At 40.7% G+C, this 16,032-nt stretch overlaps 1 protein-coding gene and 1 long non-coding RNA gene across 2 annotated transcripts; one reads left to right on the top strand and one right to left on the bottom strand.

The window, feature by feature from the left end:
- Positions 1-553: 553 nt before the first annotated feature.
- On the bottom strand, positions 554-2,631 carry LOC309699021 (ictacalcin-like). Its single transcript, XM_082521844.1, has 3 exons — positions 2,519-2,631; positions 1,072-1,217; positions 554-861 (listed from the first exon to the last, which is right to left on the bottom strand). The coding sequence occupies exons 2-3, from the start codon at positions 1,207-1,209 to the stop codon at positions 721-723; spliced, it is 279 nt and encodes a 92-aa protein (XP_082377970.1). The 5' UTR covers positions 1,210-1,217; positions 2,519-2,631; the 3' UTR covers positions 554-720.
- Positions 2,632-4,038: 1,407 nt separating this feature from the next.
- Positions 4,039-6,275, top strand: LOC309698042. The gene is made up of 3 exons (XR_014273992.1): positions 4,039-4,369; positions 5,102-5,197; positions 5,454-6,275. It is a non-coding gene; the product is annotated as an uncharacterized lncRNA (long non-coding RNA).
- The last annotated feature ends 9,757 nt before the right edge of the window (positions 6,276-16,032 follow it).

Here is a 16,032-nt window from a genome sequence, read left to right as displayed (position 1 = left end):
GTTGCAAAGGGCCCGAGAGAGCTCGCTAGTTTTGCCCATCATTAAATGTTTCTTGTTTCTTCATGCATTCAGTACTTTTTCCCCTGTGTCATTTCCGAATATTACACATCTTAATTCATTGTGTGGAAATGGGTTCCAAATTGAAACCCAGAGTGTGTTAAATTTAAGGATGTATGATATAAGGATGTTTTGCTTAAGAAGTTCACTTTTTATTAGTGAGATCAGGCTTGTGTTCTTGCTTCTTTCAAAAGTTTCTTCAGTGCAACTTCAAAAAGCCTGCTCTGGTAGATATTTTCAGTTCTGCATCTCTGTCAGCGTTGGTGACATCCTTCCTGTCAGAACTTGCAGTGGTATTGCTCCTTTCCTGAAGACACTTCAGGAAACTTAGACGATACTTCAGCTGCAAAGCATGAACTCTGCTGATAGAAACATTTTGATTTTCGAGGCAAACATTCTTGTTATCATAAGCCTTCCAAAGATTCTGCAATTGCTCAATACTGGAACAAATAGTTCTCCCAGTTAATGTAAGAATGCACAAAATGCAACTCAAGTCTTTCAGAGAGGAAAAAAAAAAGATTTATTTCATTTTGGATTTCAGTACAAGTTTGAATTCAGTGTCATATATTTGTGTTTATATCTTCTTCAAAACAGCTGTCAAGGGACACTTCCTGTCACCGAACGGCAGCTCTCTCAGTTGGCCGCAAGGTGGCGCTTGGATCCTTATTTTTCGGTGAAGAAATCGTTGCAGAGCATAGTGAGGCAGGTGACCAGCGTGACATACTCTTCAAAATCCACAGTGCCGTCCACGTTTGTGTCCAGATCCTTGAAGATCTTGTCCAGTTTTGCCTGGTCAGTGGATTTCTGCAGTGGAGAAAAGTGTTAGCTTAAATTTAGACACTAAGTGATCATAAAACAAAGAACTGCTCAGCCTACTTCTGCTCAAATAGTTACGCAAACCACAGGGGAAAATCTGTGTATTTTCCACTCTCTCAAAGTAAAAGCTCTGCATCAGTATGCCAGTGTTTTCAGGCAACCTACTGGGTGTCAGATAGGAGGATAGAGACCACTCACGCCAAATATGTCTCCAAGCTCATTTTGAAGAAGTTCCTTCAGCTCTCCCTTGCTTAGGGTGAATTTGTCTCCCTCCTTGCCAGAGTATTTATGAAAGGCGGCAATGAGCAGTGCCATAGCCTGCTGGATGTCAGACATGATTAGGGCTAGTTTAGGGAGACAGAAGGAAAACAAAATGTTACGTCTGAAACTGCAGTGGTATTTGTTTATACAGGAAATCCACACTGATTAAAGAAAGATGCCTCCTCTGAAAAACGTTTACACATAATTCTGCTATGACTCATTATCTGGTGCAGATTAGGCTGAATCACGTGGTATTGTGGTCAAATGTAGGATCTTAACAAAGGACATCATTGATATTTGGAACACGAGGAATTATTTAGAACTAAACGAGGGGGGAAAAGGGGAATAGGCAGGGCCTGCTTGGTAAAACCAGAGTGAAAGAGATTGAGTCGTTTAACCCTGTGAGGTCCATTTTAGGTTTGCCTAAAATAATGATGCAATGAAGCTCCTTTCAGTTACTTTTGAACCACTTCTGCAAATTACATTGCTAATATATTTAAATTCTGGAATTATATATGTAAACATGCAGTAAAACATATGCATGTGCAAGTGCATACTGGAGTTCATAGCAGAAAACAGTGGCTGATATTACTGTTTGTCTTTGCCAAAGTTTCTCTGGGTTCTCAGTGGAGCTTGATAAAAATAAACTCAAGATATCCACCTGGGCCCCACCACTCTTATTTCCCTTTTCAGCGGTCTCTAATGTAGCGTCTCTGCCAAGTGACACAGGACATTGTTATGGCAACAGCAGAAGGAGATAAGGAAGCAGGTTGCAGCTTAATTAAAGTCCCCAAAGCAACATCAGATGTCTGTTCTTCTAACATAGTATATCTAAATTATGCGTTCTTTCCACTTGACTGTATAAACCCAAGAGATTTGCTAGTGGTTATGTTGTGAATCATACAGTGCTTTCCCCTCTCTAGGGTGCGCTAAGCTGAAGAAACTTTGGCATCAGAGAGTTTGGAAACCGAAGGGAGTTACAAGGAAAGAGAGCACAAAACCTGTACCGCATCATTCCTCAATTAGGTTGCAGTTAAAGGTGAGAATCGCTCCTAACCCCCCAAAAACTTTAATGCATCCGTAAAAATGAGTTTCCAAACAAGTTAGTGGGATTTAGACAAAATGAGCTCAGTCTTTTGCAGCATCAAGTTTCATAAGCAAGAAGAGAAGTTTAAGCATTAAAGTCCACATGGATGTGACAAACTTTGCAGTTCATCAATACTTTTCTGCTAATGCTTAATGTGCATTCATACAAAACTAACTATAATGAGCATTGCTGGATTAAAACAAACAAACAAACAAACAAACCTGGAAAAGTTTTTAGAGTGAGTAAATAAAAGCAGATAACAAACAAAAAAAAGCACTTGTAGGATTTTCTACTCACCAGTGCTGAGGTTTAAGACAATTGGAGGCTACTGTTGATCTTGGTAGAGCTGTTGTGATGAACCAATGGGTGGCAAAGCTGCTTTATACATCACCACACCCAGTACCCCTCCCCCCTCCCTCTAGAATGCTCCTTTCATCTCCAACCACTCCTCCTTCCTTCATTTTTTAAAACATATTCTTTAACAAACACGACACTCGTGTGCTGTTACAGTGAATGTTTGCATTTGAGGATTTGGAGAATTCTAAAAACTTGCAGCATGTTTTACAAAATGTTTCTTACGTTATGATCTCAGGACTGCTTTTGAATCTGGAATTGCTGCAGAACAAAAGACAATAAAATATGAAATGTAAAGTTTGGGGTCCTGTGTCTTTTAAGAGGACTCTTTGCATGAGACTATTAAAGTAAATTAAATAAATAATGGTCATGTAACAATCTTGCATGACCGCATGCATGACCTGTAACGGTCATGCATCAGGGATTTGACGGCCGCTCTCGCCGAGCGTCCCGCTTCGCTCACCCAGGCTGGAGGGGGCACGGCAGAAACGAGGCGAGGCACTGGCTGCTCAAGTGGCGGAGAGACGTGGCTTGTTGGAGCACGCTGGGCTCATGTTGAAAGAAACAGATCAGCCCTGTTTTGTGCAGGCTTCTCGCCAGACTCATAACAGGTTTCCTTTTTGTTTACGTTAAGTAATCACTCTCTGATTTGAATAGATCTTAGATTAGCGCTTTCTTTCTTTTTTTGAGGAGAAATCTTCAGAGGCTTCTCTTCCTGCATTCTTCTCTGCTTTGTTTGGCTTCAGGAGAGAGGAAGCAGGCTTAGAATGTATAGGAATCATAACTTCATTGGTTCCAATATAGGATTCATGTTTTATAATTGACTTGTTTTTCAGCTGATCATCTTGCCAAATAAAGAAACAGCATAAGCAGTGTTGTCAGTAAATCCAAAGAATAGCACAAAATGTGTGTATTGTCAAAGTTTCCAGTACCATATTTTTATTCTTGGAGTTGCTTTGCATGAGTCTTATTTATATAATAATAAGCCCCTTTGTTATTTTCTTTCTGTAACAAGCTGTTTTAGCTCCCTTGCACCTTTGGGCCTACATTCTTATGATTGGCTGCCCAATTTATTACATACTGGGACTATTTGTGCATACCCTTAACTCATTATTTGAAAGTTCAGTTTATTGTTGCATCTGTTATTGTAAAAGTAAATATCCATCAGAGAGGAGGCAGCAGACATGAAGTCTTTTCTTACACTTAACAAGACATGCTTTGTTTATAAGTATTAATTGTATATGTTGTTAAATAAGTGGTAAACTGAGTGTAGTTATATTGCACTGCATTATATAGAAAGTGTGATTGCCATGTGAGGCACAGTTCAAGTTGCATAAAGGACAGTAATTCTACATTACTGTAAGACTGCATGGATGGAACAGTTATGGTTTCTTTCCATGTGCAAAATATGGATTTCTGACCCACTTAAATTGTAACAACAGAAAGAAGAAAATACAGAGACCCCTTTACATTTACTTTACTTTGGTTTTTCAGAGCCCTCCACTGGCTCTTGGCTGCTTAGCAAAAGGCAAAGCAATAAATTACCCAGGCATACTCACACTTGTGTGCTACATTCCTGTTTTCTTCTACTCAGTAAAATGTGCCTCAGATTAAATTGTTCTCATCTATTTTGCCTGTCTCGCTCAGGTGCTGACTTGTCCAGAACACGACCAGGAGAAGCTGCAGTTCTATTGTCGGTCATGTCAGCGGCTGCTCTGCCCCCTCTGCAAACTGCGCCGCATTCACACCGGACATAAAATCCTCCCAGTGGCCCAGGCGTACCAAGCGCTGAAGGTTTGACTCACAATCTGACATCTATCTCCGTCCTGCACAGTGAAAGGTTTACTAGAGGCAGGAATACACACAAAGAATGTAGTATTGAAGCCAGCATATATGTGAATAGTGTGAAACCCTCCATTTCACAGGTTAAAATAATATATTATAGTAGTCAAAGACTGCTTCACTGCTTCCTCTGACAAACAAACCGAAATCAGCTGATTGTTGCACAAGTGCAAATGCAACCGATAAACAGGATCGATCGGCAGGCAGACTAACAATTCCAAGGAATTGGACTAGAGAACCGGTTCTTGATTCCTGTCCCTATCTATCCTTCCATCTTCTTTCACTTGTCTGGAACACCTCACCCAGGTGCCATCTGACAAGGTCAGATAAACAACCTCAACTCGCTCCTTTTTATTTGGAGAAGTAGCGACTCTGCTCCAAGTCTTTCACGCAAGACTGCAGAGATGAGATTCTGAGCTATCATGGAGGAATTGTTGCACCACTTAGACTAAGTCCAGATCTCTAAAATAGTTTTGCACTTCACTAACATTTGAAATGCAACCACCAAATGCAATGAAGGTAAAGATAAAAATGATGCAGTGCTGTTTAAAAAGCTACAGTAATGCAGCTTTAACTGTTAGACAAGCATAGTGTGCAAGATAATGCAGATGTGTGGCTGTGTGAAACTGATAATCTGCGTGCATTTGTTGTTTCTGTGTCGCTTATTTGGTGTTAATTTGACAGGAGAAGATTACAAAGGAGATGAACTACATTCTGTCCAACCAGGACACAGTTTTGGCTCAGATTACCCAGCTGGAGAGTTCCATCACACAGACTGAGGTGATTAATACTTCTGGCCCACAAAATCTCCCTGAACATGGGATTAAAATCAGTCAGCAGCTACTGCAAGTATTTGTTCAGCTTGGCTGTTTAGGATTGGATACTATGTACAACTGCTGCATGTTTCATATATAACTCCAAAAATGTGTTTTTTCTCAAAGTGTTTTATAATGTTATTTGGACCCTTTTTAAGAATGTACCAGCAGAAGCCTGGTGTTAGTTCTCCAAACTTGTCTTTGTGCTTTTTCCTCACCAGGTAAACAGCGTGTCGGCCAGAGAGCAGCTGGCTCAGAGCATCAGGGATTTGACGGCCGCTCTCGCCGAGCGTCACGCTTCGCTCACCCAGGCTCTGGAGGGGGCATGGCAAAAACGAGGCGAGGCACTGGCTGCTCAAGTGGCGGAGAGACGTGGCTTGTTGGAACACGCTGGGCTCATGGCATTCACGCAGGAACTGCTGAAAGAAACAGATCAGCCCTGTTTTGTGCAGGCTTCTCGCCAGACTCATAACAGGTTTCCTTTTTGTTTACGTTAAGTAATCACTCTCTGATTTGAATAGATCTTAGATTAGCGCTTTCTTTCTTTTTTTGAGGGGAAATCTTCAGAGGCTTCTCTTCGCGCATTCTTCTCTGTGTTGTTTGGCTTCAGGGGAGAGGAAGCAGGCTTAGAATGTATAGGAATCATAACTTCATTGGTTCCAATATAGGATTCATGTTTTATAATTGACTTGTTTTTCAGCTGATCATCTTGCCAAATAAAGAAACAGCATAAGCAGTGTTGTCAGTAAATCCAAAGAATAGCACAAAATGTGTGTATTGTCAAAGTTTCCAGTACCATATTTGTTATTTTCTTTCTGTAACAAGCTGTTTTAGCTCCCTTGCACCTTTGGGCCTACATTCTTATGACTGGCTGCCCAATTTATTACATACTGGGACTATTTGTGCATACCCTTAACTCATTATTTGAAAGTTCAGTTTATTGTTGCATCTGTTATTGTAAAAGTAAATATCCATCAGAGAGGAGGCAGGGAACACCCTGGCTAGGTTCAAATGTAAATATGTGAAAGGAAATAAAGAAAGCCCCACATACAGCACAGTATCTGGAAATAAAAACTGAAGGGATGTCACTAATGTGCTGTTTATATATTTTTTTATTATAATAGCAATAAAGATTAAAAACAGTCTTATCTTTTATTCATTAATTTTTCTTTTTCATACGTCCTTAAAAAACTGTGAGTCTTCCTCACTGTCCCTCCTGAAAGCCTTTGTTGATTCCTTCCTTGCCCTCTGCCCCCGGAGTCTGCACCATCCTGGCACTTTTCTGTAGAGTATCGCCGTCGTGGTGTAGTACCAGGAGGAGCGTCTAGAGGTGGGATCAGAGGAGGACTGGCTGCTGCACGCTGGGGCTGGCAGCGATTGGACGAAGTGAGTGGAAGCAGCGCTGTGATTGACAGGTTGGAAATGGACAGCGTGTACGTGCTGCGGGTGAGAGGCTGCAACAAGGCGGGCTACGGAGAGTACAGTGAGGAGGTGCACCTGCACACCCCGCCTGCACCAGGTGAGGGTACACACCGAGCTTCTTAGTTGTCCTTATTAACAACTGAACAGGACGACTTTGTCACAGTGTAAACACACCCAAACAACATGGCTGTTTGAGGAAAAAACAAAACAAACCAGAAACATGTCAAACTAGTTTGACGTGAGGTTGTTTACATGCATGTCACAGATTACCGTGGGAAAGCAACCACACCTTGAAACTGGACTACAACCAGTTTTATACCATATATATTTTTGGGAGTCAATGTTTTATTTATGAGATCTTATCTGCCGACTCAACATTTACCCCAATTAATAATCATGACTATGACACCAAGCAATTGCACCCCAGTTTAAAGTGCAGTGACTTTCAGGCATTGCTTCAAAAAGGTTCAGATGGTTTCCTGCATAAAGTTTTTTAAATTTTCTGCACAAGCAGCCTCTGTAAGCACTGTGACTTTGTCAGAATTATCACCTTATGATCTCTCTTTCACCAAGCTAACTGATAATAAACATGCTGTGTATAAACACTGTTGTGTAAAAGTATTCGCCCCATCTGTCTTAGTTTTCTTCATATGTCACACTTACATGTTTGAGATCATCAAACTAATTTTAGTATTAGACGAAGATGATGCAAATACAAAAAGCATGTTTTTGTATGATGATTTAAAGTTCTTAAATGATGATTTCAATTATTAGCAAGGGGGAGAATAAGCTATTCAAGCCCACCCGGCCATGTGTGAACAAATAATTGCCCCCTGTTACGCCCCAGTCTAGGGGTACAAGAACATAACATAAGAGTTGAAGAGGATTGACCCTGCCCTGGTCCCCAAAACTATACACAGAGGGAAAACCAATTGCTTCATGAACAGTGGTTTATTGTCTGAAGTGTGACTCTGGGGTGAACAAAGGCCAAAATAACAAACAAAACCAGCTTAATCAGTCAAGGAGGTGCTACCTAAACCCTACGTGATGAAAAGAACAAACAAAAGACAAATGCTACGCCTAACTCCCTAACTGAATAAACAGGAGGGAACAATACAGAAAACAACAAGGCAGCTCACCCTTTCGGCTTCAGTGACTATTTACAAGGTGCTATTTACAAGTGAAGGCTAAATTACACACTATATACAAACTCAATAGGTCAAGAGAATCACAAATATCACAGAGTTTGGAGGCCAGGGTCAGGTCTGCTGTAGTGATGGGTCGTTCGCGAACGAAATGGCTCTTAGAGCCGACTCTTTGACGTGAACGACGCGAGCCGGCTCCTTATCGCGAGCCGTCACGTGGGGTTTTTTTTTTTCTTTCTCTCAGCCTCTCTCTCGCACTTTTTTTCCGCTTCACTCTGCACGCGAGCCTTGTGCTTTACGCTGGGCAGAGGGGGGAGGGGCGGTAGTTACACTCAGTAGCACAGGAACAGAGCCAGAGAGAGAAAGAGAGGCAGGGACAACAACATTAGAAAGATATAGTAATCATCCACAACTATTTTCGGTTGCAGATGATAAAGGATTCAGAAAGTTTATTCATGCAGGTCCATATGACAGAGAATGTGCATCTTCTGTTTGTTTTCACATGTGTTGTGGTTTGCAGTGTTTTGTGTTCTTTTCACTTTAAATTTGTAAAAGGAAAAAGCTTAAAATTTAAATAGTTAAAACTTGAAATGTGAATAGTTGATTTTTGTATTATATGATTTATTTATTACATTTTATGTGGAGTGAATAAATAAAAGTATATTTACGGTGGCCCCTAGAGACAAAGCATATACAAACTTCAAATCACGTACGAACTCTGAAGCATGTACAAACTCCAAAACACGTAAAAACTCCAAAACACGTAAAAACTCCAAAGCACGTAAAAACACGTACAAACTCCGAAGCACGTAAAAACTCAGAAGCATATAAAAACTCAGAAGCACATAAAAACTCAAAACACGTACAAAAGACAACAGAAGTGCTCCAGGATGCTGGGCACAGTGTTGAGCCTTTGTTATCTTGTGGCTACACAAGCCAGCAAGTACCAACGACTGGATTTGGTGTGTGGTAATAACAGGTAAATGAACTTTTTTTTTAAATTATTTGAATATATATGAGTGCCTGTGTATAAATACACAAACAATACACACATGCTTTCAATTGTGTAATTTAAGTGATCTAGTAGCTCTGCTTTGGAAGTTCAGTTCATGCTAGAAATGTGTTTTGGAGTTTGTACGTGTTTTGTCTCTAGGGGCCACCGCATATATCTATATATAAACATATATAAATAAAACCACTTTTTTTTTACGTTAGTAATTCCTTTTGTGCATAATTTTATATTATTGTTAATAATAAATTAATTAAAGCAACAAAACAACCTGAAGAGCCGGTTCGGAGCCGAAAGCGCCGGCTCTTTTTAGTGAGCCGAACCGAAAGAGCCGGATCTCTAAAAAGAGCCGGAAATCCCATCACTAGTCTGCTGCTGCTGTCAGTTGCTGCCCCAGGACAACTGCTGGTGAGGGATTTTGAAAGCGACCACATGATCAGGGGACCAATCAGCAGCTGTCAGCTTATCCAGTCAGGGACCTGCAAAGACTTAAAGACACAGAAAAAGAAACAGCCACCAAAACACATTATGGCCTGGGCCATAACACCCCCTAAACCTAGTCATTGGTTGTGATGGCAGCAAGAACTGCAATCCAGCTTTTGCAATGCCTGCCAGTGAGTGATTCTCCCAGTCAGTCCTGCTCTGAAGGACCTTTGTGGCCGCCCAACGTAACATTTTGTTACGTTCCCAAATGTTATGATCCAGTGATGTGTTTGTTTTGTGTTACTCCTCCCACCAGAGGATGGCTGTGGGTATCTTTCCCCTTTTCTCTCCTAGGAGGTGGACACCTGGGCGTGGCTGCTAGGTATCTGGGTGGAATCTCTGCCTATCCTCGGATTGGATAATTGATGGATCACCTCCAGTACTTAACTACCGAATAACATCCACCTGGTTCCCGGACGAGCCCCCACTTGTTACGTTCCCCTGAGGGGTCTAGGCGGGGAGGGGGAAGTAACAAAAAGTGACCGGGTCAGAAAAAGGAGTCAAGGAGGCAAAAGGGTTAAATTAAAGAGTTTTATTAAAGTTTCAATTTATACTAACTAAAAGAGACGGACAAGCCGCTATCACCATTTAAGAAAACAAACAAAACTCAGGCGTGGTCAATAAAGTAAAACGTAAGCCAAAAAGAAAGAGAGCAGCTCACTAGCTGCAAACCACAATAACACAGCTCACTAGCTGTAACCACCAGGCACGTGCAGAGAGGGGGGGCTAGAGGGGCTTGAGCACCCGCCCCTTTCCTGATGGGTGCCCAAAGTGCCCTTTTGTTGAGGCAACTTTTTTAAAAAAAATAATTTTTTTTATGTGTGTGTGTGTGCGTGCGTGTGGAGTCCTGTCTGTGCCCCTCAACAATAATATATACTATTAATCACAGTTTTGCTAAATAAAAGGATCTGGCTTGCATCAGTCACATGATCACATTTAACCAATGATCGCCCTTGACGGCAGAACGCGCTGGTTACGAGCCGGGAACGAGCTCACAAAAAGCACGCACATTTTTAGCGGTCCGGAGCTGTAGGAGAAACACGAGTTAACTCAGAGACACAGACTGATGCGACAAAACCAGTAAGTAGGTGTACAGCGTACACTGTAGTGTATAGCACACAGGAGTATTGGCTTATTACGTACACGTTGATAAGTTGTCTTGTGGCAACTGACGAACTGAAACAAACGAGCGTGCTGTGTGTGCAACAGCGCGACAAACATTACCTGTCCTTTTATTAACTGCACAAGTAGTGCTGGTCATAGCTGCTGGCTGTGTAAGGCTGTCATGGGTCTGTAGCTCTGTCACCGTTTTAGGGAACATATTTAGTTTTAAAGCAAGTTACAGGGCTTTTCCTGCCTTTCTGGAGGGATTATATTTCACTAAAAAACGATCTAATATGCATGTCCACATAATTATGCATTATTATAATTATAATATATTAAAAAACACACGCTGTATTTTAAAGAACATACATTAAGAAGCAGATTATATTAGATTTATATTTTAAATAAGACAAAATTTGGATTTTACAGCAGCAAAATTATTGTATCTCTACAGTTTAAAAATGTAATAAGCTTTGCCCCTGCACAGAGTGGATAGTGAAACAAATGGAATCATCATCAATACATTATTTCATATTTATTACTTCCCCCTCCTCATTGCTTTATTGTTGTAGCTCTAGTAATAAATAATAATGTAAGGATTCTGGATCAGCACCATGATGCCCATAGTATATACAGTATTCTGAAGAAGGTCTAAAATGTCACAGTGTGCGCGTACATGTGTGTGTTTTATTTAGATGGATTTTTAAAAAAAATATTACTCATGATATAACATTGTGCAGACATGCCTGGTAAGGACATGAGGAGGAAACAGTAGGAGCTGTGTGAGGCTACTAAAGGCAGGGGCTATAACATTTTTCTGTCATCATTTTATTATAGATTAAGTGCTGGAGTTGTTAAGTGTGGATAATTAGATTATAGTTTATTGCAATAGCAAGTTGTGCCTTGTTCTCACATAGCAAGTGGAGAGTGATATATGAAATGATGGGATGGAAGGAAGAAGAGAAGCAAAGAGTGATTCACAGGCAGAGCCTAAATTATTTCTCAGTTTTTTGTTGCCTTATGGTTCCAAGCGCTGTCACCAATCTTTGCATTTTGTTATTATCTCATGACACTTGTTTAATCAGCTACCATCTCTCCTATGGACTTTTTAATGTCTACAGTCTCAGATCAACACAGCCCCGCCCTTCCCATATTAGATTCTTGATGAATGTGTGTTGTTGTTATTCAGCCTGGTTCAATGTGCCCCTTTTTAACTTTGAGCACCCGCCCCTTTAAACCTCTCTGCATGGCCCTCGTAACCACTCACAAACACACTCCGCTCACTAGCTGTAACCACACTCATGGCACTCTGGCCCAGAGCTCACCTACCAAAAAGCTTCGCCTTGTCCCTAGCGAAGTCAAGATAGGACTGACCCTGTTCCAACCGTCGTGTTCTCTGACCACAACCCTCTCCAGTTCCTAACTCGGATGCAGAACAGCAACCAGCGCCTTATGCGCTGGTCCTTACTCCTCCAGGACTTCAACATTGAAATTCGATACAAAAAGGGCTTAGAGAATGTCATGGCTGATGCCCTCTCTAGGTTTTGAATCAAACATTTTTGTGTGGGGTTAAATGTTTGATTTTTTTTGGGTGGGGGGAAATGTTATGATCCAGTGATGTGTTTGTTTTGTGTTACTCCTCCCACCAGAGGATGGCTGTGGGTATCTTTCCCCTTTTCTCTCCTAGGAGGTGGACACCTGGGCGTGGCTGCTAGGTATCTGGGTGGAATCTCTGCCTATCCTCGGATTGGATAATTAATAGATCACCTCCAGTACTTAACTACCGGATGACAGCCACCTGGCCCCCTCTCTCCACCACTCAACCAAGAACCTGTGTGTTGATTTATTGCAGTGTAGAGTTTTCGTGTGTATGCCTGGCGTTATTATGTCCATTTTGTAAATAGCTGTAAATAGATTTGTCAAGTAGCGATCGTACGCTTTGTTCACCTTGTATATATCCTTCACTGCAGCAGCGTAGTAGGCGTGAGAAGCCATTTTTGTTGAATAAGTTTTCTCCTGTTTTTTCATTAGAAAGCTAGGTAAGTGAATTGTCTTTTGTTTGTTTTTGTTTTTTTCATTTTTGTGTAGGGAAGCGTAGGGACCACTAGGGAGTTTTGTTTATTATTTTTGGCATTGCTCACTGCCGAAGTAAATAAATGGCTGCTTAGCACTTTAAAAGGTATCGTTGTTGGTGTTCTTGCTTGGGTGGGGTGTGAGTGGGCAAACTTCTTGTTGCGTTTAATTACTCGCCCAGACAAAAAAAACGTAACACTCTCCTTCCTTTCTTCAAAAACCTTATTACAAATACAAATGAATTACAATATCACAATTTTTTGGAGCATTTATTTGTACTGGGGCAAGTCGTCACATGTGACAACTTGCCCCAAAGTTAATGAGACAACTTGCCCCAAACTGACATTTATGCTAATTTTGGCTAAATGTCAGGGTTAGCTCAACATAGCAACTGAAGTATCAAAAGACACGTTAATGTCTCCTCTATTTTGTGTAAAATAATAATTTGTAACATCTATACCTAACAAAATTGTACTGAAGAAAATTTAAAGTGATTTATTTTTCCTTTTAGGTCAAAAAAATAAAAAAGATGTGCTCACCTCAGATTAGAACAGTCTTGACCACATGTGAACAGGAGGTTGACTATAGAAGAAGAAGTCACACAAAGTGGCTATTTCATTTTTGAGATAGAGCCTCTAGTGTTGGAGTTATGAACAGTGTGACAACTTACCCCACTCTCCCCTACAGACACACAAAACATGTTTGATTAGCTGATGGGCACAGAGTGTAATAAGTGCTTAGTGGACACATGTCCAACACCAGTTTTATGTAGGCTACTCTTCATTTGTTTATTAATGTGTGAAACTGTATGCTAAAGCGGAATGCTAATGGGATGTTCTGCTGTAGTGTGCTGTGCGGAGTGGTGTGTGGTGAGCCTGTGCACTGATAATACACCGTTGTTTCCATTCAGGAAATAAAGTGGCAACGATCGATCAGAGACTCCTTGTCTTTTTAAAAACACAACGCAGAGTTGAGGAGTCTGTTTGGGCCGAACTGTTGCAGCGGCATGAAGCAGAAACCGGTTACACTAGCCTGTTTGGCGCCCTGGGCGAACACTCCCTGGAACCATACTGAATTTCACCAGAGAAACACGCACATACATGAAGAGAGAGAGAGTATGCATAGTATGCAAACGGCTACCAAACAGCCATCATCATTCGCCATACAATGAGAACAGGACAAATAAAGAATTGACAATGACTAATTAATATTGTGCTGAACACACGCTCTTTTCTACTCTGGAATATTCTCACTAATTTTCTTGATATTTATTTATAATCACCTCTGTTAATCCTTGATATTTATAATTGAGTGATCTGTATATATTAGTGCTATTTCGTAAATGTGTAAAATCTGTAACATAATGTATTGTTTGAAGTTGTTAGGTGACGGCTGTGTGCGGACAGGGATAGGACCCAAGATGCAGACTCCAGAGAGAAACTTAAACCAAAACAGCTTTAATGCTGAACTCAAACATAACATAACTGGAAAAAGGTCAAAAATAAACTAACACCGGCGGATTGACAAAACACACAGCAAAATAAACGGTAGATCGCAACATGGACACAGAGAAACACAGGGCTTAAATACACAGAGGGAGCAATCAGGGAATGAGTAACAGGAGGGAAACACAGCTGGGGCAAATCAGGCCTAACGAGACAAGGGGAAGCAAAACCAGACACATTAACATCAGACATGGACTTCCAAAGTAAAACAGGAAACATAACACAGACTCACAGGCAAGCACTAAAACAAAGGGAACAGAGACGTGGGACCAGGGCAGACACAGACACTGACTGGACGTGGAAATACAGCAGACAGGGGAGACAGCAACAAAGGAACACAGACAGAAAACCAAAACACTAAAATTCTAATCAAACCCCACCCAGAGGACCTTAACTAAGAAAAACCCGTAAAGCAAAGCTAGAATATAATGAAATACCAAAATCAAATAACCAAAAACACAAAACACCGGGTCACTGACCCAGGAACCCTAACAGAAGTTTAGTCTGTTACTGTTACTATTTTTACCATTTCTTCTTGGAGCAACTGTAACCCACATGATTTCCTTAGGGATTAATAGTATTCTGATTCTGATTGTTTCAGGATACATGACCTGCCATTATCCAATGACACATCTGCTTACCTGTATCTTTTGCTCGTTTCTCCTCTTCTTTTCTCTTTTTTCTAAACTGAGGACCTGATGGCTTTGAACCCAGGATTCAAATCATGAATACATAATGGGCTTGGATTTACAACATTCTAAATGAAATGTGCTCTATTTGGAAGCAGCAGGTCTCCCTCCCCTTTCCACTGGTTGCGTGTAAGACATTAAATCATCAAAATATAAATTTTAAATTGTTATTGATCCCTTTACCTCGAGTCCTAAAGTGTATATTTATTTTTGTTGTAGTTGTAAAGAAAGACTTGGGGATGAAGACTGGTAAAGATTGAAATAAGTATAAGAATTTAGGAAGGATATTCATTTTAATTGAATTAAGTCGTCCGACCAGAGTTGTGTTCAGGGGTGACCACTGTTGAAGGCTTTGTCTGACATTCTTCAATAGTGTAAAAAGTTGGCTTTGAGAAGTTGCTTATACTTTCTTGTAATTGTAATACCCAGGTAGGGTAGGTGAACTGCTCTTTAACCACTTTAAAGGGGAAACCCGACAAATCTATTGGGAATGCTTCTTCATTTAATAGACAAAGTTAGCTCTTGGACAGATTTAATTTATAACCAGAGACTTGACTGAGACGCGCGAGTAGAGACAATATAGATGGTAGGGAAGTATTTGGGTTTGAAATAAAAAGCAATAAATCGTCAGCATAGAGAGAGACATGTGCTGTGTCCGAATTCAGGGGAAGGATGCTCATAAGGACACTACCTACCTACGTCACAAGGTAGTGTCCTTAGACAGACGGGTAGTCAGGAAGTGAGCGGCTGTGGACAGCCCCCTTTTTTCTCCATAGAAACTTTATTGAACAAACAATGAGTATCCAACATAACAGATGGGCTGTGGACAGCCTCCTAGCCTTCAACTCCGCCCTTACTTGCGTGTTTTTCCGGTCGCTAGCGCCACAGCGCGAAAACTTTAAAATGGACCCAGAAATTTTGCTCCGTTGTTTGGACAATTTTAATTCTTTTTTGTACCTTAGGCTCATCAGAGACAATCATGTCCAGGTAAAATAATTTCCTTTAATCTACACGCATTTAGGAATTACTTAGCTAACTACACGAATAATTGAATTATTGCCAGCGTTGTGCCAGTGTAACCGGTGTGATTCTGCGTTGTGTCTGATAAAAAAGGTAAAAGAAAGAAAGACCTTCAAGTAAATAATTTGCCCACTCCAGCTCCTCTCCCACAGGGGAATTGTAGAAAAAGGGGCTGGCATTTATTTTTACATTAAACATAAAATATTTATTTACACGTAACATATTTGACATAAGATAAAACAAAAACAACAACATGAAATCCGACATACCTGATAAAAAAGGTAAAAGAAAGAAAGACCTCCAAGTAAATAATTTGCCCACTCCAGCTCCTAGACCAAATACAAACAGTG

This window comes from Aulonocara stuartgranti, assembly GCF_965226115.1.
Source record: "Aulonocara stuartgranti genome assembly, chromosome: 22".
In the NCBI taxonomy this organism is placed as follows: domain Eukaryota; kingdom Metazoa; phylum Chordata; class Actinopteri; order Cichliformes; family Cichlidae; genus Aulonocara; species Aulonocara stuartgranti.
The sequence above is the reverse complement of the archived record's forward strand: the minus strand, read 5'-3'. Positions and strand labels throughout refer to the sequence as shown.